The sequence below is a fragment of the Triplophysa rosa genome, linkage group LG21, assembly GCF_024868665.1.
Source record: "Triplophysa rosa linkage group LG21, Trosa_1v2, whole genome shotgun sequence".
NCBI lineage: Eukaryota > Metazoa > Chordata > Actinopteri > Cypriniformes > Nemacheilidae > Triplophysa > Triplophysa rosa.
Window position 1 is genome coordinate 2594054 of NC_079910.1, and position 26112 is coordinate 2620165.

General features: G+C 38.2%; 2 protein-coding genes across 3 annotated transcripts; both read right to left on the reverse strand.

Annotated features, from left to right (window-relative positions):
* Nucleotides 1-350: 350 nt before the first annotated feature.
* podn (podocan) lies at nucleotides 351-12759 on the reverse strand. 2 transcript variants are annotated; one of them, XM_057319429.1, is made up of 12 exons: nucleotides 12617-12759; nucleotides 12055-12200; nucleotides 9863-9928; nucleotides 9027-9386; nucleotides 7879-7972; nucleotides 7059-7123; nucleotides 5363-5472; nucleotides 5131-5287; nucleotides 4412-4527; nucleotides 3663-4320; nucleotides 2824-2972; nucleotides 351-1736 (listed from the first exon to the last, which is right to left on the reverse strand). In XM_057319429.1, the coding sequence occupies exons 4-12, from the start codon at nucleotides 9315-9317 to the stop codon at nucleotides 1574-1576; spliced, it is 1803 nt and encodes a 600-aa protein (XP_057175412.1). In that variant the 5' UTR covers nucleotides 9318-9386; nucleotides 9863-9928; nucleotides 12055-12200; nucleotides 12617-12759; the 3' UTR covers nucleotides 351-1573. The 2 variants fall into 2 exon arrangements, with proteins under 2 accessions (XP_057175412.1, XP_057175411.1); XM_057319428.1 differs by lacking the exon at nucleotides 12617-12759 and having other exon boundaries at nucleotides 12055-12533.
* A 4024-nt stretch (nucleotides 12760-16783) lies between these two features.
* Nucleotides 16784-23086, reverse strand: scp2b (sterol carrier protein 2b). Its single transcript, XM_057319231.1, has 5 exons — nucleotides 22949-23086; nucleotides 21956-22055; nucleotides 21387-21516; nucleotides 20122-20201; nucleotides 16784-18032 (listed from the first exon to the last, which is right to left on the reverse strand). Exons 1-5 carry the CDS (start codon nucleotides 22969-22971, stop codon nucleotides 17937-17939), a joined length of 429 nt encoding a protein of 142 aa, XP_057175214.1. The 5' UTR covers nucleotides 22972-23086; the 3' UTR covers nucleotides 16784-17936.
* Between the last annotated feature and the right edge of the window lie 3026 nt (nucleotides 23087-26112).

Consider the following 26112-nt stretch of genomic DNA (forward strand, 5'->3'; position numbering starts at 1 on the left):
CATCTGGTGCAATGATTTTATTTTATTAAAGGCATTTTTAGGTCATTTGACCCATCTCGAACTATAACTCGTACCTCTAAGCAACAGTTATGATTAGAGGATAAAGAAAAGAGGATCCCAAGTCATCATTTGCCATTTAAAATATTGCAATAAATACCGTTCCGTGGATCGTATACCGAGGTATTATCGTACAGTGAGGTTTTGATATTGTTACATCCCTAATATCGCCATATTTAAAAAATGTGTATGTGCATTGTGCAACATGCAGATGTCAACCGTAGAATCAAACAAAATGATTATTGTACACGTGTCTCAGCGATAAAATAATGAGCTGAAACAAGAGCTGTTGACTGTAACCTTTACCAGCAGAAGATAAAAGGGCATTGCATTGTGGGATACTGCGCAGTGCTGTAGGTCATTTAGATATTTTATGCATTCCATACACACATACTATACATACTGCAGAATAGTAGAGTAATATGATAATGTGCTGTTCTGAAGATAGCACAACCGAGACTGCAGAATAATATGTTGTTTGTGTTTAGTGTTTGTTTTTTTATCAGAACAACATCTGCTTTCAAAACATGTCAGAGGAAGCTTTGTGTGAGGATCAGTCTGAAAGCTTGCAAACTTGAAATCTTGGTTAAAAGAATGAACAAACACGCAAAAGGCAAGTGCAGGCTCTGTGGGATGCATCCGTCACACACTTGTGTTTTCCATCACAAATTGTTAGTATAGACATGAAGCGAATTCAAAAATCTTTCGGGGAACTCGTTGAGCTGTCGATTTTAGTTCAAAAGAGCTCATTACTGGGTTTTCCTAGAAAACCTGCACGTTACCATAGAAGAGCTCTGAAACAAAGCACAGCCCGCTAAACATAAAGCAAGTTTCAAAAGTAAGTAAAGTTCACCAAAATATAAACATTTTCACTTGCAGTTATGTGGCCCTTATATACAACGAAATAGGAAACAACTGAGACGATTGTGAAAATGCATTAAGTGGAAAAATAATCTGGATTTGGGTCAATTTGATGAGAAATGTTTGAGATCTTCAATAATATTGACTTGAAGAGTTTCTCTTCTGAAACTTTATTGGAGACGTTTGTGAGATTTATGAAGCATAAACATCGGTGGGCATAAATGAGTGAGCTGCAAAACAAACATGAACAAAACACAAAATAAATGTTTTTCTGGTATCCTGCACCATGTTTATATCCAAGCCCTTAATGTTGGCTTCACATTAGCATAAAGCACAATTTTAAATGGGCTCTAAAATATTTTCTTATGCATCCGATGTTGTGTTGAGACCTTGGTTTTCGAGATGAAGAGTCAGGTGGTTTGTAGACAGATAAACGCAGTAGTTGCATGCACAGGCTTGAAGGACAGCCGACCCACAAATATAGTTTCTATCGTAGGCTATGCAACAGAGCAGCGATATGATTCTGAAAGAACGGTTTCAAACAACGTATGAATTTTCATTTTGAGTAAACTGTCCCTTAAGCAGCAACAACCAGCCCACAATCTGATCATTTTAACTCTGGTTGTTGTTCTTGGGAAAATCTTTCCCGGCTGACTCATAAATCCGTCTCTTCATCATCTCCATACGGCAAATCCTCTTCTTCATCTTCCTGCCCTCGATTAGGAGAAATGTTGCCGTGGCCGATGTCCAACACCTGAAGCTTGGACAGGTGAGAAAAAGACTCCTCGGACACCGAATGGACTGAGAGTCGATTAAATCTGAAGAGAGAGAGAGAGAGAGAGTTTGATTATATAAAGAACGATTCATGTCAAACTTTATGGTTCTCAGTGAGTTTCTTAGAAAAGCTGAGTGGTTTTTCCTCGTTCTCTGGGCAATGACGATGGGAAGTGTTCCGTACTGTTATAAGTAGATTGGCTAAATTGCTACAAAAGTTACACTGACATGGACTCTTGTGCTTCAGGCATGTCCATTAGGAAACTTTCACTGAGTTCAGGATGTTGTCCACTCAAGATTAAATGCAACGTTTTATTGACTCACATAATTCAATTTTCCATTGCACTCTTTTTTTATTTATTTATTGATAGAGCTAAGAAATGGAATAGGCTAAGATAAAGTAGAAGGACGCAGGTTATCTGTCATTTAAAGGGCCAGTGCACCCAACAATTCCACTAGTTTCAACATGAATATTAATCATTCGTGTTCAGGTGAAGACGTCTCTGAGACGGCATGAGGAAATTATGAGGGAATATTCGTTTTTGGTTGAACTTTTCCTTTAACGCTGGAAACAATATAATGTCCACAGCACCTGCGTCTGCGTATGTGCAGCTGTTACACACCTGCTGAGCTTCACGTGTGTCCGTCATTCACCCCACAACATCATACGATGACCCCAACTTTTGAAGTTGAAATATATAGGTTTACCTTGAATTTTCAAGTCAGATTTCAATTCTGATTTAATTAAAAATTCAAAGCAGCTTTTAATCTAAAGTTTTGAAGTTGAAATAGGTGAATTTTTCAGCGCACGGTTATATTTTTACTATGATAGAAACATGGTTAACTTTTTATAGACGTTTCATCAGACGCATGCGCTGGCTCAAAGTTAACTTCCGGTTTGTTTTTGGTTTACGATTTACTGTCTATTTAACATATATGAATTTACGTCAATATTTTCTTGTATATTAATTGTATTAAATTAAACTAAAAGTACTCATCAGTTACTGATTCTTTGCAGAGGTCCAGCAGAAGTTAGGTTTGTGCCACATAACGTTTCTTTATGTTGTTGCTGCTGAAACCGTCTTTAACGGTCAAGTGTTTAAACAGGAAGTGAAGAAAGAGAACTGTGACCTGAGGAAGATTGCTCTGATGTTGGGTGTGTTGAGGAAGGCTGTGGCTGTGATTGTACTGATTCTGTTGTTCTGCAGATGAAGATACTCGAGAGACTCGGGCAGGTCGGCAGGAACGTGCGACAGCATGTTAACTGACAGATCCAGCGTCTGATACACATACACAAAAACACACAACTTATGTACAATGTATCACTATTAATGCATAGCAATTTATATATACATGCAAATGTTTCCTAAATATATACAGGTACATGCATGTGTATGAATTTATAAATATAAAAGAAATATGCACAGTGCATAGACATATATTATGTAAACGCAAACGTTTATTCTGGATGCAACAAAGTAACAATGTTGCCGCAGGTCTTGCTAATAATCGTTATCTAATGTTGAGATTCGTGGCAAGCTGTTTCAATTCAAAACATCAAACAAAAGTAGAGGTTTCATGACGTGACCTCTTTAAAGTTGAAGCTTTGGGACATCGCGATAATTTACCGTGGTTTTACTACAGTAAACGTGTAGCGACAATTTTTTTTATGCAGACTGACTTGTATAACCACAATTTAACTACAATACAAATACAAAAAAGTTGCAGTTAACATGGTTTAACTATGGCAGTTTTGTTCATATTTGTTAACATGTGACATGTGGTGCTGTTTGCTGTGATAGCTCTTGGGTGGTCTCGAGTGGCTTCCAACAAAACATCTGGTTATTTTTGGCCGGAGTTTCCTACCGTTGTGTGGTTCTTGGTATTTACGTAACACCGGCAGGCCGAGCCAAATCTGAAAGGAACTGTTACTCCAACAAACCCCCAGATAGTACAACGCTGAATCTCACCGTGAGCGCGCTCAGCTCCTGCCACGCTCCCTGGTAGATGGAGTTCAACTTCAGCTGATTGTTGGCCACATTGAGCTCCTTCAGTTTGCTCATGCCCGACAGCGACCCCTCCGGGATCTCCGTCATCTGGTTGTCCTTCACCTTTAGAACGTGCAGGCTCTTAGGAAGTCCCATGGGAAGCGTCTGCAGCCGGTTCCCCGACAGGTCTAAGGTCTCCAGAAGCCTGAGTTTCCTGAAGGCCTCTCGGTGCAGCTTGGCGCTGGTGAGGCGTTTGTAACTGAGGTTGAGCTCCGTCAGCGTGTAAAGCGTGATCAGGTCGTTGCGTCCGATCTCGCTGATGATATTGTGGAGAAGCATGAGGGTCTTGGCTCGCCGGGGGAGGCCGCGGGGAACTCGCTCCAGGAGATTGTTGTACATGTGGACGGTGTGCAGACGTTTGAGGCCGTGAAAGGCGGACGGATGGATCGAGCGAGAGCGGAGCTTGTTGTTGTGGAGGAGGAGGTATTCCAGGTTACGGATGGGTGTCAGAGCGTTGGCCGCGATGCCCTGGATGGAATTCTTCTCCAGGTGGAGCAGGATGAGATTTCGAGGGAGTCCGAGGGGAACCGCGGTTAGATTGTTGTTGGACAGATCTAGATATTCCAGACTGTTTAAAAGGCTGACGAGAGAGCGAGATATGTTTCATCAATGACAGCACGGGTAGGTTTGCACCAGAAGATCGAGCAGTTGAAAGATCAATTCTGGGTTACCTGAAGGTCTCGTTGTCGACGCCATCGTTACTCAAGACGTTGTTTTGCAGGTAGAGCTCTCGAAGATGAAACAAATTATCAAGCGCACCTGAGGGAATCTTCTCTAACTTGTTATTCTACAGCATGAAAAAAAAACGGATTTATTATTGAATGTTTACATTGTTTTTTCTTGATGGTCAGAATGTTGTAGTATACTTCGAGTATACGTTCAAGTATATTTGAATCATGCTTTTACATAAAGTATATCAATGTGCTAGTAGTATACTTGCATGCTTGGGACTTAACTCTCACTTTTTAGTTTATAAAAGTATACTTTTAAGTGTACTTTAGGTGTGACGGTAGTAAACATTAAGTATACAACTATGTTTTTCATTCGCACTGCAAGTATGCTACAAGTGAATCAGTATACTGATAGTTTACTAGTTTAATGCTTTTAGCAAAAAAATTTAGTTCACGAAAGTACACTTCAAAGTTTACTTTCAGTGAAAGTAGTGCAAAAAGTGAAAAGTTGGCTATTCACAATCCAAGTGCACTTAAATATCTTTCAAATATCTATATACCGAAGTATAATTAAGAACAAGTACATACCAAATATGCTTTGACTTTTTTTGTCAGAATACTTAAAGAAGTATATTTTTGGGAAGAAGGTCTACGTAAAAAGACCTATTTTCTTATTTTGAGTTTAAAAGAAGTGTAGCACAGTAGTGTGGTGGTCTTACCTTCAAGTGCAAGCGGTAGAGGGCCCTGGGCAGACCCTTGGGAACATAGCGGAGGAAATTACTGGACATAATGAAGATTTCAAGGTTATCGGATCCATTAAACATGTTCTCCGGTAGACCGGCATCCGTTAGCTTGTTGTTATGAAGATACACTGACCTGTAATATAACACACATGACTGACTCGCACATAAAGCAAATCGTAATACATGTCAAAACAGTGTCGATGCTTACTTCAGAGCCGGCTTTTGGCCGAAAGTGTCGGGGTAGATTTTGGTGAGGTGGTTAGCAGCGAAGTCAGCACTGACCAGAGAAGCTGGCAGCTGTCTGGGAGCGGCTGTGAGCTGTTCAAATTGACATTTGATTCATTATTATAATCTGTTCTCATGATGTCTGCATGGTATTATTGATCCGTTAAAATGTTTGTTAGACATTTTGTTTACTGTACAACAACTGTGTGACAGGCAACATTTATCACTGAAATACATGGAACAACCGTTTCCAAAGAGGACCAAAACTGTATTTTAAGTAAATGGTGTTATCCAATGAATACAATACGGAAACAGGTTGTGACAAAGTTACTTCGAAACATCATGTTTTAAAAACATTCAACACAGAGGCAACACAAACAAATATTGACAAAACACATCCAATTGCCTCCCACAGGGATGATTGCTACCCTGAGACTGCAATTTACAACACCATCACATCCGCAAAGTGAAATGTTTTTCAAGGAACACAGTGTTGAAACAAGTTGTGACAGGGCTGTTTTTATGTGTTGTTTAAAGAGAAAGTTAATGGTCATTCAGAGCTCCAGCAGTCAGGAGCCCTTGGGTGCCCTGCTTCCCCTCAACACATTAACTTTCTGTGTTGCTCTTTGGATTGAAGAGGGCCACAGAATGAGCAATAGGACATACTGTCGTCCTTCAGAGCACAACAGTGTGATTTTAAAGAACTTACTAGGTTATGGAGCTGCAAGGTGATGTGTGTCATAAACAGGAATTCAGCGCACAATGAAGTCTTTTCAGCAATGAGGTTACACGTCATCATAGTTTCCCACATAATATCTGCGTGAAATTGCGTCCTGCATGCGTAAATAGTAACTCATTCATTCTCCACGACTAACATTGCTGAAGCTTTGCATTGGCCCGAATGCACTGTAAGTCACATTGGATAAAAGCCAAATGCATAAATGTAAATTAATTTGAACTTCTTCCAAAATAACAGGTTGCTCGACAGGTAACGCCCCTTTGCGTTCCGCGCTTTTCCATCAGGGTGGTACGCACGCCCGTGTCAGACAGCTTTTGGGATAAAAAAAAAAGCGCGGTGAGATACGGTGAGATTTCTCTCTCTTCCCAATATCCTTTTTCAAGTCCATCGGGCACAAATCTGCTCATTAGCGCACGCTCCAAGGAAACAGCTGTCGTTTCGGTGATTAGAGAGAGAGAGAGAGAGAGAGAGAGAGAGAGAGAGAGAGAGAGAGAGAGGCCATGCGTGCGCGTTACCGGGACATAAACAGCTCTCTCAATACCAACATAAGCATCAAACTGTGATTCCCATCAGCCAAAAATGTGTAAATGACCGCGTAGAAAAACGACGGCTAAAAGGAGCAGGTGAGTCACTCTCGGACGTCGTGACCAAACATTCTGGCCTTCTCACAAAAGATCCTTTTCATGTTTTACAACGGGATATAAGGTACACGCTTTTCTTGCCAATATACAGGAAATAAAAACTGCGTTATATGAGGATGATTGTTTGGTAAATCGACATCGCAAATGAGAAACAGGATTTCAATTTATTATGTTGTTACACTTCTGAACATGACAGTGTGAACTTCTCTGGTGCGCAGCTGAGAATCATTTAAGAACTTCACGTCTGATTATATGAAGTTCAACTCTGAGAGCTTTGAGAATTCATGTTCGTGACTCACCTTATTATTTGCCAAGTATAAATAACTCAGTCTTTCCAGAATATGAAACGCTTCGTCGTCAAGACCTGAAGAGCACGCACACACACGCACGCACGCACACACACACACACACACACACGTTAAAGGAACACAAACCTTGTTTTACAGTGTTTTTTTTAAAGAATGAACATTGAAGAGAATAAGTCCGAAATATCGACTGTAAGAGAGACAGTGTTTATTAACATTACACCAAGAACATATCACACAAAAATATATTCTGTAAATTCAAATCCCAGTTGTCTATGAAACAGAAATGGTGACATTCTGGACTATATTTATGGATGTTTCATAGCAGTTAATTTACACTCATCGAAAGTTTTCTTGTGGCAATTCTCAAGTTTTTTTTACTATGTGGTCAATTCAAATAAACTCATGCAATCTCATTTGCAGATTTTAATACAATCTGCTTTGGCATCAGTAATGTTTAGGTTCATTATTCATTTTTCTAATAACCATAGTTGTTTTATCATTCAAAATGTATGCATTAATACAAATTACACACTTTGTAAAATACTTGCAATTTGTTATTGATTATAAAAAAAGAAAAAAGTAGTAAAAAAAATTCTGCCTAAAAAAATATTTGAACAGCCATGTTGACCACACATGAAGGAAACGGTCAAGTTCCTCTCCTGGCAAAGACCCCAAACACACCCCTCCATCCTGCTCTCTCTCTCCTATCCCCTTTTTTTCTCTATCAGTCTCTCTCTCTCTCTCTCTCTCTCTCATATGTTGATCATCTGCAGGACATTATTGCTGTCCTCTCTTCTCTCCTCGTGTGTACCTTGTGTTGTAAGACGATTGTTCTGCAGGTTCAGCGTCTCCAGTTGCTGCAGATGTGATAGATGTTCCAGTGCCACCTCTGTGATTAGGTTATTCTGAAAAAAAAACACATAGAAAAAAAACTTTTTAATATGGATAGAAAAATAGGTTCCTTCTTGAATGTATCTTTAATTATGTTGATTTCTAAAGAAAATTAGGCCTTGGAACGTTTGCGGATTTTATTGAAAGAACTGTAGGTTTCCCAGCAATGAAAATTCAGTCCTGGTTTACTCACCGCTGTGACGTGCCAAACCCGTAGGATTTTCTTTTCTTCTGTGGAACACAAAAGGAGAAATTCAGCAGAACGTCCTTGGTGGTTTTCTATACATTGAAAGAGAAATGAGAGCGGACACTTCTGAGCTCCAAAAAGGATATCTCAAGTCCTCTGAGGACACACGCGACTTTGGATGAACAAAAGACCAAATCCTTCGCCTGTTTCACACTTTCAAGTATTTACACTGCCATGTCATGATCGGGTGTGACAGCCAATGACATTTTAATGAGCTTGAATCCAATTCATTTTCGACATGGTATTGCTTGAACACACGCATGAAGTAAAGTTTGTAGCTTATCATTTTCCATTTGCTCAGTTCCCTTGAATTCAAGCCTGTGATCTTTGTGCTCCAAAAAAGCTCATTTTAAAAGAACAAGTTTATTTTCAGTGGATTCCTCAAACGATGCTATTGTATGACTTTACACGTCGACTTTAAGGATACTTTCATGTTGTTTCTTTCGTCATTTTTGGAGCTCAACAGCATCAGTCTCATTCGCTCTCATTGTATGAAAAAGTGAACAAACAGCTCAACATCTCTGTTTGTGTTCCTCAGAAGGCATGTGGGTTTGGAACGGCATCAAAGTGACCAAAATTCACATGAAACATGAAAACGAAATATTTTACGAGGTGGCGATTGGCAACACTACCATACCGATGACATTCGAATTAGTCACCTTGTAAAAATGTTACAAACAAGATCGTGTTGTCTATAAAATGAATGAATCCATGACAGGAAAAGGCCATTTCAGACCTCTGAACATCTGATGCTATTTAACTCCACATTTCCTTCATTCCCCTGATTGAAGACACGAGCAGTAGATTCAGAACACACACACCTGCAGAGAGAGCTGACGGGTGTGATCTGATAACTCTTCTGGGAATTCATTCAGACTGACTCCATTACAGTCCACCGATCCCTCCGCTGTGCAGCTGCACTTTTCCGGACAAGATATTTTTCCTTTTGCATTCGCCGCGGCTCCGGTCGAGTCTCCCTCCTCTCCGTCCATTTCCACGTCTTCCTCCTGCGGCAGGTGAATCTCCAGGTGTGTTTCTCCCTGACCTCGCACAAACGTGCAGCCCAGAAGCACCAGACACACCAACTCCAACAGGCCGCACCGGTGACCCATCGCTTCCGGGCTTCAACGCTTTCACTCGGGCCAAACAGAGTCCAGAATTTGCCTCCCAGCTCTGGATTTCTGTTAATATGTCGAGCGCAGTGTTGGGTGTAACTAGTTACTAAGTAATTAGTTACTGTAATTTAATTACTTTTCCCTTAAAAAAGTAAAGTAAGGGATTACTCTTGTTTGTTCTGTAATTAAATTACTGTTTCTTCTGATGTAACTGAATTAAATACTGTGTAATGTATACAATAGTGGAATTGACATTAAAATTGAAAATCTAACTTTCAAATGCATGCATTAATGTATCTTTCTCACATTTGTTATACAAGTCAGTTAATAATTGTACTTTATGTAGTTTTATATGATTTATTTGAATGAATTGAGAGTCGTTTCATGTCTATCTTTGACTCACTTAACTAATCAAGGTTGATGTAGGATATAGAAAGTAATTAGTAATACTTTTGTAAAGAGTAATTTGTACAGTAATCTAATTACACTATTGAATGTGTAATTAGTAACTAGTAATTAATTACTTTTTCAGAGTAACTTACCCAACACTGGTCGAGCGGTTCAGACAGAACTAAACTAAACCGCAGCCGCTGGACATCCAAAGAAACCTGCATGAATATACAAGAGGAGAAGAACGATTTCATTAAAACAAGATCAATGTAAGCAAAATTGCATAACAAAATGAAACTTTTAGTAAAGTTAAAATTGTGTTTCGAAAAATCAAGAGTTCAAATTAGACGAATGAAACCAAATCCGGCTGGATGAACAAACATCATTTAAAAAGAAACTCTTGCAATCAAAGACAGAAAACGTTTCCCTCGTGTTTCACACAAGCTTAACATGATTACAACGCTGTCAAAATGATCCCCAAAACATTGTTGTGCCATTTTTCATTTTCCGCCGTTGTTGTGTAAATGAACACAACAAAATAACACACAAAACATGTTTGAAAACAGTGTGATGTAAATGCACCCCTAACAAATTCCTTATAATCCAAACATGACTCTCTTGTTTGATTTATTACTTGTGAAAGGTTTGCTCTGGACGTCGAATTAACAAACAACATTTAAGGCTACTACACAACATAATAATGCGCTTCATTTCACCCCGGTAAGTAAAAACAGATCCTGATTTATGACCAGGGTTCATTCTTCATCCATGAAATACTTTCTACCCACTGATCTGCGACCAGTTTTCTCCAGCATGTTCAAAACATCAGCATTCCTGTCCGAAGCCTTGTTTGCCAATTTCCAGAAACAAATCTGGATAGATTTCCAACCCTGATAAACAGGTGTCTTGTAAAAAAACACTTGAAATGTGGTGAGTGGGAGGGGCGGGTCTGAAGCGCTCAATGCTTCTAGAAAGATCCCATCCAACAGTCTCAAGAATGACAGTCAGAAAACAATCGTGTTGAACGAATTCTGCTGATAGCTTCAAAGCGATCGTAACTGGACACGTTCCTGGTTAAACATCTTTCGCTGGTCCTGAGAAAACATTCCAGTCAAAGAAACAAACACGGCCAGCACTATCAGTTAACTATAGCCTTAAAAATCACAGAAAAATGACGAGAATGTTGTTAAAGTGCAGCCCAGCCCTTTCTACAAGAGGTCAGATATTCATGCTTTTAATAAAGCGCACAAGATGCTCTTTACTGTAAACATTCACAAATCAAACTTCTGCCTACTCGACTGTCATAAAAACACATACCAGATGCTAATAATATCGAATCACATCCATTTTTAAATTCAACTCTTCACTTGAATTTGTAATTAAAATAATTGTGCATTCAACTATAAATAAAAGAACGCTTAATAGAATGAGCTAATAATGTAAATAATGGACATGTTGTGTGTTGTACGTATGCAAAATCTGCAAGAGTAGCTTCAATTAAAGGTCAATATGACCCTTTAAAACAAGGTTTTAATTGTTAACATGAACTAACTATAAACCATTTTTAGTTTATTTTGTACTAATACATTTTAAAGGGATAGTACACCCAAATCGTTTATTCACCCTCATGACTTTCTTTTTTCTGCAGAACACAATAGAAGAGATTTTGAAGAACGTCGGTAACCAAACCACGCTGGATCCCATTGACTTACATGTATGAACACAATACACTGAGACATTTCTCAAAATATCTTCTTTTGTGTTTCACTGAAGAAAGAGTCATATGCAGGTTTCGAACAAAATGAGGGTGAATAAATGGGTATATGTGAATAATGTTATGATTTGGGCTGTATATGCACAAACTAACATGAACAATAACAAACAATTGGTATTAATAATTATTAACAAAGATGAATCCATTTATTGTTCCATATTAGTTCATGTTTGCTAATGCATAAACTAGAGTTGTCAGACCTGACTATCGAACCTTATTGTAAAGTGTTACTGGTAACTCTTTGCAAAAGAATAAAATCCTTATATTAAAAAAGAGAACGCACAGTGTGTTCTGAAACAAAACCAGATTCATGCACACATACACACATGCTCGTTTTGACGTTTGCTGTTACGTAACACAAACTGTAACTTAAGAACATCCACAGGTCAAATACTAGTAAACATACTATAAAAACATGATATGAGATAAGCCACCACACCTGCTTGACATCATTACATTCAGTACACATCTGGAGGACATTCCCACGTTCGGTAAAAGCAGAATGAATCGGACGGAAAAACTTGAGTCTCCAGAGATTTGTGCAGCAGAAACTATGAACAGATTCCATACCTCAATGCCCTCTCAAGGATCCAAACGGCCAACGTTCAGGATCTAAAGCAGACGGCGAGTGGGTCGAAGCCTCCTAAACAAGTCCAATCCCATCCTAAGAGCAGCGGTTCTGGAGAGAGACGGTCACCGTGGCACCTTCCAGATGTCTGAGGAGCGCGAGGGTGGGAGAGAAAGGCAGGAAAGGGGTAATAAGTGCCGTGGCCAAAAATCTCAAATCTGGAAAACAAGCTTTCCATTTTTGTAGTGGAAGTGTCAGGCTAAAGATTTCAGCTTCTGGGAAACATCAGAAGTGAAGTAGCTGAGGGAAATGTTCTTTACTCTTCATAAACAAGATTATAATGTTGTGCTTCGTGTTGGGAAACAAATAGGTCAGGCCAGTAAAACATGTGGTTTTCATTTATCTCTCGGGTTTAAAACGCATCGGTTATCTTCAGAGAGCATCTGCTGAGATGGTGTAAATCCTGAAGAAATGCTTTATAGTGTGTCGCAGATATTCTCTCAAATAAAAATGACACGACCTTTTCACTTCTGTAACCAGGACGTTCAACAAGGCGGGACTTACCGAACCATGGAATCAGAATTGACCCAGATGTGTTTGGGTTTGCCACAGACCCTCAACACCAGACACTCACTGCTGTTTTTTCACCCGGACATAAAGGAGGCTGAAGATCAGGTCTTCATGCGTTGCCATGGTAACACATCTTCATCGAACCTTTTCTTATTTGCTGTTATTGTGATTGTACACTAACTGCATTGACGTTCACACAAAAACTGGACCTGTTTCCTTTTTAAAACTGTGTGCAAAATCCATTTGTGTACATAGAAAAAAATCAAGAGAAAAACATTAGTTATGCCAGCTTTTTAACAGAACGATCCAAAACTCTCTCCATTTGTTCAGGATGAACAAACACATAGTTCGTGATGCTGCCAGAGATGAGATGTGATGATAAAGCAAGAAACACATTTCACATGAACTTGGAAATCACAGATGTTTCACATGAATATCAATAGAACTAGATGGGTGCATGGGGGATCTTTTAATTTTAGGCTTATTTACATGTTTTATTATCAATGCCACAAAGTCACACAAATAATTCTGAAGCAGCAATAATAACTTTGTTGTTTGCTGAGATTACTTATCATTTTTGATGAGTGTCACTTTTTCCCCCTCTCCTGCCTTTGGTTATTTCTTGTTTCTTATATTTGTATAAATATCCATTTGTTTGGTTGTTTCTGTTGTACATATTACATTTCATCTCCTGAAGGCTTTTCACTAAAACTTACATCCGTCTCTGCATGATTCACTGCAGCACACGCTCATATTTAATAACAGAAGCTGGTTTCAAAAATCTTTGTTTTGTTTTGTTCTTTAACATTTAAAAAGGGACGCAAGAAGCTACAATATCAGTTTTAGTATAGCTTCTCAAGTGCACGTCATTTAAAGGATACTGCAATTCACAAGAATTGTCTAAAGTCATCCAATAGGAGTTTCTGCAGAAATGACGTTAATTGCTTTTTTTGTTAAAAAGATAAACACGACCTTGTTCTTTTGGTTTGGGTTGAGCTCAATCACTGTATTTATTCAGTAATTCTGTGGATCATAGTCACGATATGACTGTGTGCCAATATTAATATGGCAATAATGAATAAGCCTACTGCTTACGCGTACGCACAAAGATCAGCACGGAGGAAATTAACATCTCTCTCGCTCTCCTGAAATATTAAGAGTGATATCAAGAGATGATTTAATGTCTCTTAGTAAGAAGTGTATCATTAATTCATCAAGCTTTACAAAAGAAGCACTGGGGTTTCATTTAATAAAGTACCTGGATGTGCTTGCCCAATCACAAAGAAGCATCTCAAAATAAAAATACACACGCATGCACGCACGCACACATTTTTACTCTTCTAGTCCTCTCTCTACTCCAGACACATATATCTTGCTTTGCCTAACAAACTGTAATGAATAATGGGCATACAAGAATCTATATACACATAGCAAAAACATCCAAATTATAAACATTTAAAGTCACATAAAATATGACTGCAGAATTTAGCTTGGCACACGATCGTTAGACCTAAACAACAGAGCAAAAACCAGAGGCCTGCTGTTTCTTTAAGAAACAGATCCATCATCATTTTATCAGTCTTATGTTTGTTTTATAGATGTAGGATGACCTCTGTTCTGTGGAATACAAAGGCAGAAGTTTAGCAGAATCTCTGAAGTTGTGCAGTGATCGACGACCCAGAAAGTTTACAACAACAGCTGCATGTCATGTCTGGATGCATGTACTTTCTCAAATCTTGTTTTCCTAAAGTATGACACAATATGTCTGGACAATTCATCAAATAAAATCTTAGCTACTCTGATACTTAGTATCAAATAAAGGGGCTTCAGGATTCTTCAGCGTTTTGTGTGGCCACGCACAGCTGCACCGATCTGCGGTTTTCTCTCATTTTCACTGTTATTGCTCTGGTAGCCGTTATGTCAGATAGAGAGAAACAGACCCTAAAATTGATGGCCTTGAAATTTACGGCCTATGCACTCCCTATAAAATCTCTTCCTGAGGAGCGAGCAACGCGCAGCGAGCCGGTAAACATTTCCAGCAGGTCACACAACACGCTCCCAATTCACCTTCTCTCTTCAGTAAATAACAGAAATCCCCGAAACTTACATGAGACCAGTCCTCAAAACAAACACTATTCAAGACCACAGCAGAATGAATTCATTTCAGCAGAGCTACGTTTGAGTTAAACTCGCTGTAAAAGTACTAGAAAAGGAACGCAATGAATGATGCAGAAAACCTCTAGAAAGACTCTTGACAGGCTCAAGTGCATATTCACAATTAAATACACTAAACGCTACTCTAGGAAACATTGTGTGAATTTCTTAGTATTACTTAAAGACAGTATGTAAGAGGTATTAGCTGTATAAAAGATATACGAGTTACTTAATGATGAGAGAATTTTAGGGGACTTGTAAAAATAGTGACGGTTTAACATTGCTGGCACAAAACACGTCCATTTAACTTTATTATGAGAACTCTTCACTCACCTCAATAACACTCGATAACACAAGGACACTCAGCTCGAAACACAAAAATATGTGCATATAGATTTATCAGCATGGCCCTGTTGAATCAAGGACATTTTAAAGCACTTGTCATACTGAATGAGCTGAAATTGAAAATGTTGTCTGTCTTGTAAGAGTCTGCTTCTCTGTAAGAAACTACAGATACAACGACAGGCTGCGTTCAGTGGCTATAACTTGGCACTGATGTGTCAACACAATCTGAAAATGTTACTTTGTAGATAATGAATTTAAAAAATATAAATAAATAAGTAGAATATATTAGACCAGTTTTTTAATGCACTTCCAATTGCTTCCATTGTTTCCCTCATCTGTAAGTTGCTTGGGATAAAAGCATCTGCTAAATGTAAATAACATGAAATAATGTAAAACAAATAAATACATACTGTATACACATAAAAACAAACAATATATATATAACAAAATACAATAATAAACTATAAAATAAATGTAATAAAATATTTTGACTATTTTTAATTAAAATATATATTAAATGTAATATTTAAGTACACTATTAGAAAATAAATATTTTAAAGTGAGATCGTTTTTTCAATAATTATTTAAGTTTAGAATTTTTTTCTTAAAGGGGTGATGAATAAAGACCTCAATTTTAATCCGAGCTTTTGTTATATAAGAGGGAATCGTATTCAAGCGAACATCCTATAAGTGTCACACCTGAAAACGCCCTTGTTACTGAAATTACATCTGTTATTGACACCAGGCCCAGCGAACGCCAGGTCCTGGAATGCACCTATCAGGTCGAACACCGCCTCCACAGAAAAATATCAACTACTACTTCTCTAGCCCCGCCCACTGGTTCGCGCATGACAGTACTGAAGTAACACAAGTTGCGCGGAACCAGATAGAGCGAGAAAGCAATAATCATGCCGTTAAAGATCACAAAATACTGTGCAGTGCCTGGTTGTGGAAGTGCACATCGCTGCATAACCTTCCTTCAGATTCCCACATTAGTAATGCGTAAGTTTATTTTTAAAGACTTTCCAGCTCACGTGGGTAAAACATTGAGCGTTTGTTCGCTTCATTTCACCACGGATTCCTTGAACAAGGCACAGGTCGACGCTGAATTTGCGGAGAGACTAAAATTAAAAAGCAGTGCTGTGCCGTCAATATTAGATCCGACAGGAATACTTCTCAACCATATCAGCCACTTGGTAAATCTACCAAAGTGCATGTGTATGCGCATGGAGAGAGAGAGAGAGAGAGAGAGAGAGATAGAGAGAGAGAATCTAGGTCAGAGCTCATTAACAATTTCAGGGATTTAGTCCCTAGAAGTTTTCAAAGGAAAACAAAAGCGTGGCAGGTTGGACAAGAGCCTGGTCTGGTTGGAAAGTTTGGAGGTTCTCATATGTGCTGAGTGCTGATGTAAGAATTACGCTGGACCATTTCACAAGAAGAGCAAAAACAGTTTAACATTAAAAAACACAGACAGACTAGATCCAACACAGTTCATCCAACATTTTCTGAGAATTCTTCCAAAATAAAAATCAATAAATGAAAACAAATTTGTAATAATAATCTCACAGGTACAGTGAAAGAATTAGACAGAGCAAATACTAAATATGCCAGACACAAACTCAGACCGCCATCTGTTCACATGACTTTAAAGAAAAGGAGAAACTGAGAGAGACACCTTTCATTTGAATGCGAAATATTAAAGTTTATTTAGTACAAAATCATTTTCAAATCTGGTGGGCAGAAGTCAGCGAGGTGCATGAGAGATGAACACACACAGACAGATGAAAGCACTCAATGCTTTGACAACACTGTAGGATATTAAAAAAAGATGTATCTGTTAAATGATTAATAAATGGTGTTTATCTAAACTGTATTGTAAACACACCTGATGGAAAATCCTGAAGAGACTTTCTCTTACTGCTGTTGAATATTTTAAAGTCAGGCTCCATGCATTAAAGCGTTGAATACTGTAGTACGTGTGTTGTTGACACTTCTGTTTTTGAGTTGTGTGTTGAAATTTCCCCAAATTACCCACAGGCTGCATGCTGAGCTATAACACGTCATTTATACACAGGAAGATACTTTAATAAATCAATAATCAATGTACGCATGTACAATTATAACTGTTATGGGGGCCAACTAAACAATATCAAATTGAATTTATTAAGAACATTAATTCATAGTGTTTTGTGAATACCCAAAAATGATATTTCTGTTACTGTTTACTCGCCCTCACATCATCGTCACACAGCAGTATGCTTTTATTTTGAAAAACTCTCAGTTGTTTCCACACAATTGTGGAATTAGCTTTCCTGTAGCTCAGTGGTTAGAGCAAGGTCATGGGTTCGATCGCAGGGATTACACATACTTAGAAAACAAATGTATAGTATAATGCACTGTAAGACGCTTTAGATAAAAGCGTCTGCCAAATGCATAGATGTAAATGTACAATTGAGGTTAATATTAATCAAACTTTTACAAAAACACTGGGAAATGAAGAACTTAACAGAGGAAGAACATATTTCTTTTTTTTGGTATGTTCCGGAAACATGACTTTTAAAATGCCGTGGTGTTTTTTTTGTCTGAATTGGATATGGAAAAGAGCAAAAATTCACACAGAAAATAAAAAAGCCCGCTTGAAACTAATGAGGGCGAGTAAATTACGACAGTTGTCGATTTCGGGTGAACTTCACATCTAACCTGTTAGAGACGAGCTGAACACTACAGCGCAGAAAGTGACGCCCGTGCAGCTACGCTAATGAGTGCGAGTGTGGGCGGAGCTCTTCCAGACGCCACCCACGTGATGCTCCGCCTCTCACAGCTTGGCTTTGCCAGGCTGCAGCTGGAGGTTCTGAAGTTTCATGGCCATGCCCATGTTTCCAGTGATCTTGAGTTTTCCCTGGAAGAACGCCTGCATGGACAGAAGAAAGAAAGATCGGTGTATCATCAGTTTGGTTTTTAAAAACGGCTGATATCACATTGGATTTAGCATGAATTGCAATAGATTTTTAAATGGTTCCTTATGAACAACGTTTAAAACACGAAGCAAAATGATTTTAAAGAAAGACATATTTTTTTAAAACTATTTAAGAGACACTTGAAATAATGTACAATCTGTAAATGGTTTTTGACATGACCCACTGCACATTGCGAGTCCCGATCCCTCTTACAGAGGACAAACTGTGCAAATAAAGTACAAGGAAAAAATCTATTTCACATGTTGCTTACGCTCGAATCAATGTAATGACTGCATGCCGTTCTCCCTTTAAAACATCCCTGAATATTCTGGTTTTGCAAGCAGATTTTATACACACCTCTCTAAAGCTGTGGCTCAACTGATTTGGTTCAATTCAATCAGATGCTTTGATTAAATCGATGTCAATGTTAGGGATGTTACAATATTATCGATATCGTGTTATCGCAATAGCAAAATTGTCTCAATATTATCGTGGTCACATGACTGTGTGAAACGATAGGTCTTCCGGGCATAACATAGAGAATGTTAGAAAAAAATAATAGATGTTACCTTTGTCATGGTCCATCTGGTGCAATGATTTTATTTTATTAAAGGGATTTTTAGGTCATTTGACCTTCTTCATCTCGTACTATAACTCATACCTCTAAGCAACGGTTATGATTACAGGATAAAGAGGATGCTTATGGCACGTTTCCAAGTCATCATTTGTCACTTGAAATACCGCAGCAAATACCGTACTGTAGAGTTCACACCGAGGTTTTATTATACAGTGAGATTTTGATATTGTTACATCCCTAGTAAATGTAAATGGCTTCAGAGAAACACGTTGTGATGTAACTGTAAAAAAAATGTGATCTACTCCTCCTGAAGGGCAGAAACGCTCCTCGCTGAAGCCGATGTAGTGAGCGTGATGCTCGGAAGAGTTTTGTTTGTAAGATGAAGTACTTCACAAGTCAACCGCCTCATGCAAACAAAAGCACTCAGGTAGACCTTGATGACTTGGCTAGCTGCTCGCATGCAATTACCCCGCTCATTTATAGCTAAATATAACCCGCATTCATTCTGATAGCCTTTACTAAAACGTGCGTAATAAGAAAACTTTATAGCTCTGGATTGTGATGTGGCTCAATGTCTCGCTTTCTTTCAGAAACTGTATGACGCAAACTTTTTGTTGACATGTTACAATGTAAAACTAGACAACAAAAGCGATTAGATAATTAGATTTCATCATCAAGGAAAAACTGGGAAAACACAATGCAGAGAGCCTTGGAACCAAGCTATTGAATGGGATCCATCTCGTGGTTCTTGTAGTCTTGATAAATCATTGTGCTAGCAACGTAAAGGTTATGGGTTTGACCCCAGGGAACACAAATAGTGTTCAAAATATAAAGCTTGATCGCACTGTAATGCACTTTGAATTGTGGTGTCACACGCTATACCAGCATCTACAATTATCGTGATATATTGATACTGTGGTAATTCTACACATTTGATAATATTGTAAATAATCCAGCACCTGAATTTGCCACAAACTCTCCCTCTAAACCGTACACTCAAATTTTAAGTGCGATTTGTTGGCCTAAAAGGAGAAGGCCAAGACTGATGCATTATTTATTCATTTGAAAAATCATTTAAATAGATATTGTGCTAATATTGTTACAGCCAGTTTTTGGCCACAATAACCGTGAAGTGAAAATCTGTTACAGTCCTACAAAAGAAAAAATAGAAATAAATAGAATAAATAAATAGAAAATGCAGTGAAGTGTCCAAAATCATACTGTAGTCACATCAACCACTTGTGCCGAGATGTGCTTGTGTTTTATTGTTAAACACACTTTTCCAACGAAGCAGGAAAATAAACCGAATTTTCTTTTAAAACACATTTTGGCATCTCACAACTTTCTCCTCTCAAGTAAACAGATGGTTTTGAGGATGTCTACATGCTTTAACACAAAAACAAGACAAAACAAAATAAAAAATATTACAAACAGACAAACGTTGGGTTTGAACATCTGGTCCTCACCGTCTGTGGATTCATCTTTCCAGTCATGAGCGCCAGCAGGTCAGAGTCAGACATGGCAATAGTGCAGTCGGCTTTCTTTTCTGGGAAAAGACACAGAAGAAGGTTAACCGGGTGCAAATGAACAAGAATGAGCTTATAGAGCAGAATTACTTGTGTATTTGTTCGGGTAATGAATGGCAAACTGTCACATGACGTGTGAGCTTGATCTCGATCGTTAGGTCACAAACACAATCTCACATGTCTTAGTTTCTTTTTTACCCACCCACACAACACATTTTTATTTGAATCCTGAACATTTGCCTCAAAGAACGCTGTGGACACACACCTGGGCGATTCCGTGAAAATGTCAAGTTTTTACCAAAGGTTTTTGCTATACTAATGGCACAGATAATAAAGATGAGGTAACACACGCAGTTCCTGCCAATCTCATATTAATCTTGAGTACCTATGCAGTAGTATTGCATACTTTGTATCTTCCAATAGTATTTAGTTTGATCAAATTTATAAAAGACAGATACAGCTGTACTTTAATTTCCGGAAAATTCGAGCTCCTGGCGTGCGGGGGGGTGGAGCAGGAGCACACAATACATCATCGCATTATCCCTGCATAACTGTTGATTCACTATAAGTTCTTTTGTTTACATTATGCACGTACTCTCCGATTGCCAACAAAACACAGACTTACGACTTAGTTTGACTCACCGCGTGCGGTTCACCGTGTGCGCATCTTTTAGCGCTGGGACCGCGCCATCTATCCGCTTCAAAAGATCTCCATATCCAGCGTTAAATCCATCGTTTATATAACATTCATCACCCAAATGCAGTGAGTAAACAAACACAGCTAAACTTCTGTCAGCCGAGTCAAGCGGCATTGATGGGCGTGCTCTTTCTCAAGCTAGCTGGTTGACGCGTGGGCGTGCTCTTTCGCTCGCCGCATGGGCGTGCTTTCTGGGAGAATTGTCCAATAAGGGACTTTTTCTTAGAATTTTTGGGGTATTATTGCTTCAGGTTTGTATTTTCATTCACAGCAATCCCACAAAGTTTGTCGTCTTTATTTCACATCCATAATGCAAAATGTCATATCCATAACATTGGAATCGCCCACCTACACATCATTATAATGTTGGTGAGGCAAAGCACATTCCTAAGAACTACCAGAATAACTGCACTACAGTAAAATGGATCCTCTTTACTGCTCACGTGACCTCATGGGACCGAATAGAGTCTATCTGATGGATACTGAGAAATCTCGTTTTCGGACTCACCCGTGTCGTTGTGAACCGAGCCCCTTCCGTTCTTTACATCAACGATCCAGGTTGCCTCTTTTTCATCTGGACCGTCCTTCACCTTGAAGGCAAACACACCTCCGATCTTCTTTACAAACTGCTCTCCATCCTACACACACAAACACACATCACAGGAGACGTCCGTTTCTCACCCACAGAAAACCGTTCCACCACAACAGCTAAAAAAAACAGATTATCCGCATGTTTAACATTATTTTGGGTCATCGACCAGAGACGTGAAGAATTTCATGTGGATTATTTAAAGATAATACACAAGTTTAGTACTGTGAATACTGCAAAAACGGACGGAGGAACGGACGCATATATGTCACAGAAAGATCAGAAGATTTCGTGATACACAAGAAAAGACAATCGGTCCAGCATCCAGTATTTCTAGTTTGAATCAAACTTCACAAGCCAGTAAAGAGTGAAAGCACACAGTGGATCAATGCATACAGCACTAAACCTGTAACAACACAACTTCAGAGATATTCGCCGCACCACAGCCCTTGAATTCAGCTCAATTAAGCGAGCCGTGCTCCTCGTACCTCTTGCAGCTTTTTATTGATCTCCTGGAAGACAGCGTGAGCTTTAAAGCCCTCTAGACCCGAGGAAGCGCTGGTCAACGCTGCACGGATCCTCTCAGAGCTGGAAATAAAAGATTGATTCACATGAATGATGCGTGATCACACCCACAAATAAGAGTAACCTATTATAACAAAAGACAAGTGCATTACATTTTACATTTACATTTAGTCATTTAGCAGACACTTTTATCCAAAGCAACTTACAGAGAGTTCAGGGAGCAATAAGCGATATGTCACACAGGAGCAATAATACAATAGGTGCTCATACCAAGTTACTACATTCAAAGTCACCGGACATGCAATGGATTTGCATGAGAAACAAAGTGAAATTTCATATTTCTTTGATCTGCTCTTGGATACCTGCATGCATACGTCCTCATTTTCTTAAAACAGAAATCCTAGTGGACATATTTCATGTTGTCCGATGAATATTAAAGCACAGGATGATGTTCAGACACAAAAAGACTACAGGCTGCACTGATCACACATGTGCATTTTTACACAGCGCGGTCTTTAACAAGTTAATGCCACAGTACTTGGTTTTTGCACAGCTTACATGTCTCATGTAATGAAAGATATCTTTTGTAAATCAGCTTTGCAACAATGCAAAACTGTGAAAGGGCCACTGAAATGCATTTAAATTGAACTGAATACTTATGTTAGTAATAACAATAATGTACAGTCAGTGTGTTACACATTTACATTTCTTTTCTAGATTAAACTTTTTACATTTGACACTACATCGAATCGTAACAACACCCAGGTCGCATTTCCAATGAATGACTTAGAGAGATTTGATCAAACCATCAGAAACTCAAATCTTGTTTTAACGCACACGCATAAACACACACTGTATGTGATGACCTCCGCATGCTCTGTCATTTTGCTTCAGCTTTGTAAATGACATCAAACACATAAATGGCGTTATGCAGCTTTGATCATCATCATCCTCACCTTGTCACTTCTGTAACTCTCATGGTTCTTGTATACGGACAGCAGACAACCTCCTGCACACTTATCAAAGGGCTTTCCAACGAACAGCAAATGTCACATTTGTATCTGAACTTTACTTCCGGGTTCTGTCGCCATAAGACAGACGCTAAGAATCAAACACCGATGGAGACCCCGAGTACGTCTGAAGTTTGTTTTATTTCACTTAACAGTACATTATGATAACAACGTACAGCAAGCACGTTTAGCTGTCCATGGCATCAAAAGCGATTCAAATTAACATTTTATTTAATAATATAGAATAGATCTAATTGTATGTGGCTAACTTACTTATTTAATTATGAGAAATGTATTACAGTTTATTTGACAGAAACGTGACCGTTATAGAAGGCTTGAAAAAATAAAGAATGGACGAATATGTAAAACACCTAGCATCAAAATTTCTTTATTAGACTAATGGAGTGAATTCTCTTTTAGCTTTCTAAAACGTAGGTTGACATTCTGCTGCCATCCACTGGACAGATATTGAACTACATTAGAACAACAGAAACAACTAGAAATCAAACTCCAAAAAGGCCAATAAACGTTTCATTCTAATGTAAAATATTTTTTAAATTAATTCTCAAAATAATATAAATTGTTAATCTGAGTGACGAGAGAACACAGTTTCTAAACAAAGCATAACTGTTTATCACAGTTTTGAAAGAAAGGGGAATGAAAGATAAGTCAAATGGGCGGGGTTTAGTTTCCTCGAAATTGTGCGTTTATGATTTGTAGCTATAATAATTGTACCATCAACAATTTTATTTAGACTGTTTATTAATTTGACTACAATAAGGATTTTTTAGCTGACCGCTGCTATCACAAGACATTTGGTGATCGTTACTTTTCTCCACGCTGTATAGACGGTGACCCAATCACAGCCGTCTATGATTATTGGAAAAGCGTCGTTAAAAAGAATTTTATATGGAAGTCTGTTGCTAACTGTTTGTACTAATATTTGGACTTACTAAATGTTTTCTACGTACTTTTAAATCTACAATAGTCTTTAACAAGACAAAAACACGTCCTGGTATTTGAACGTGGCTCAATGATGGACTCGGAACTGGAGCCGTCAAGCGCCCCCTAGAGGAGTAAAAGATACTTTACAGTTCAAAAAACGTTATTTTGCTGTAAAACGCACCGTCCACTCAACGGATACGTCCGTTTTCGGTGGTTTTTCTTGTTCTGGGCCGTTGGCAGCGACATTGAAAATGTCAAATTCAGTAATATCTGTGATTTCGAGGTTCTTGGATGAATATGTGTCCAGCACCCAGAACAAACTGAAAGTGGTAGACGCGTATCTTTTCTATATTATGATGACGGGAGCTTTGCAGTTTCTCTACTGTTTATTAGTTGGTACATTTCCTTTTAACAGCTTTCTATCTGGTTTCATATCGTGCGTTGGATCGTTTATTCTTGCAGGTAAATATTTCTTTTCTTTTTTTGTTTATTCGTGCGCACAATGTTTATTTATTATTTTGTATGAAGCACAATAGTTTCAATTCCTGTTAGGCCGAATGTTATTGTTAAATGCATGCAAGTTTTTATAATCTCTGGCTTCATGTTGATGTCATCATTATGTGTTGATTTTTGGTGGTTGACATGTCTATGTTTCTTCTCCAGTGTGCCTGAGAATCCAGATTAATCCTCAGAATAAAGGCGAGTTCCTGTCCATCTCACCAGAGAGAGCTTTCGCAGACTTTCTCTTTGCCCACACAGTCCTACATCTGGTTGTCATCAATTTCATAGGTTGAGGATGGTAGAAAGGTAAAATAAATTCTAGCATTTGGTATTTTAGCTTCAAATTAAATTTATAGACCTGGGCCAGTTGCATAAACATAGAGGCTAAATAAATTCTGTGTTTTACCAACTATTCTCACAGACTAGCAATTAGTTAGGACTAATCTGTTTTACTTTTCATATTTCAATTAGAATAATCTATGATATGTCTGACTTTTAAATTAGATGACTAATTTATAAGACTAGTTTATGCAACCGGCCCCTCCCTGTTAAAAAAACAGCATACTGTATGCTGGGTTAGGTATGATTTGATGTTGGTTTGACCAGTTTAAACCAGCTAAGGACCATCTTAAACCAGCAAACCAGCATCAAAACATACCAAACCAGCATATGCTGTTATTTTCAACAGGGCTGGGAGCATTATTTTGTGTGGTTGGTTGGTTTTATGGTTTAAGATGGAAGCAGCGGGTTTACCGCCTGACCAGCAGACCAACTTGACATCTGAAAAGGTGATCAAAACTCCAGAACATCTAAAACAGCTAAAAACAGACTAGTTGGTTTTAGCTGTGCTTTTTTCAGCTGGGAAATTGAACATTAACTTATGTGACCTTGGCAAACATGAACAGCTCCTGTCAACTTATGATGGTGTCTAATATAATGAAATTTGTTTGTATATAGTTGTATGGTATTTTTATTATCCTATGACTTAAATACATTTTAAGAATTATCATTTTGCATTTAAACATTGTAAATGTTTTTACACATGCTCATCAATGCGTTTGTGTCTCTTTATGCAGATTCACCGTTCAGAATTGACCAAACTTGGAATGCACACGCAACTTGCAGTGAATGAACACGCTTGTTTGATTTTGGGGATATAGTTCTGTGACCAATCGTGCAATTGCCACGATAAATAACACTACTCACCGTACAGTTTGAAATTTAGTGACCACATAAAATTGGGCTCATGAGTCATGTATGCTGCATCCAAATATTGAGTGATAAATGAGAAAAGACTCTCAGTTCTAATATGGGCGTTAACAGTGCTGAATCAAAGCTATATTTTTCAATTGACAAAGATTTTTGTACATTTCTTTTTTTAGTGTGACACATATTGTAATTTTCTTTAAGAAATAAATTATATAATACACCTTTGTGTGTTGTGCTGTTTGTGTCCCAAACAACTAATCTTTTAATACGTTTTATCTTTAGATCAAGTTTATAAAGTTTTTGCTTTATGTATTTTGTCTGTTGTGCGGTTTTGCTATTATTTTACCGTGGAAAATGGAAAATAATTGTAGAGAATATCTGATTTAGGGTGAGCAGACGTCAGTACTTCACAAGTGTTACAGTCATCCATACAATGTTTGTCAAGTCTTGGTATT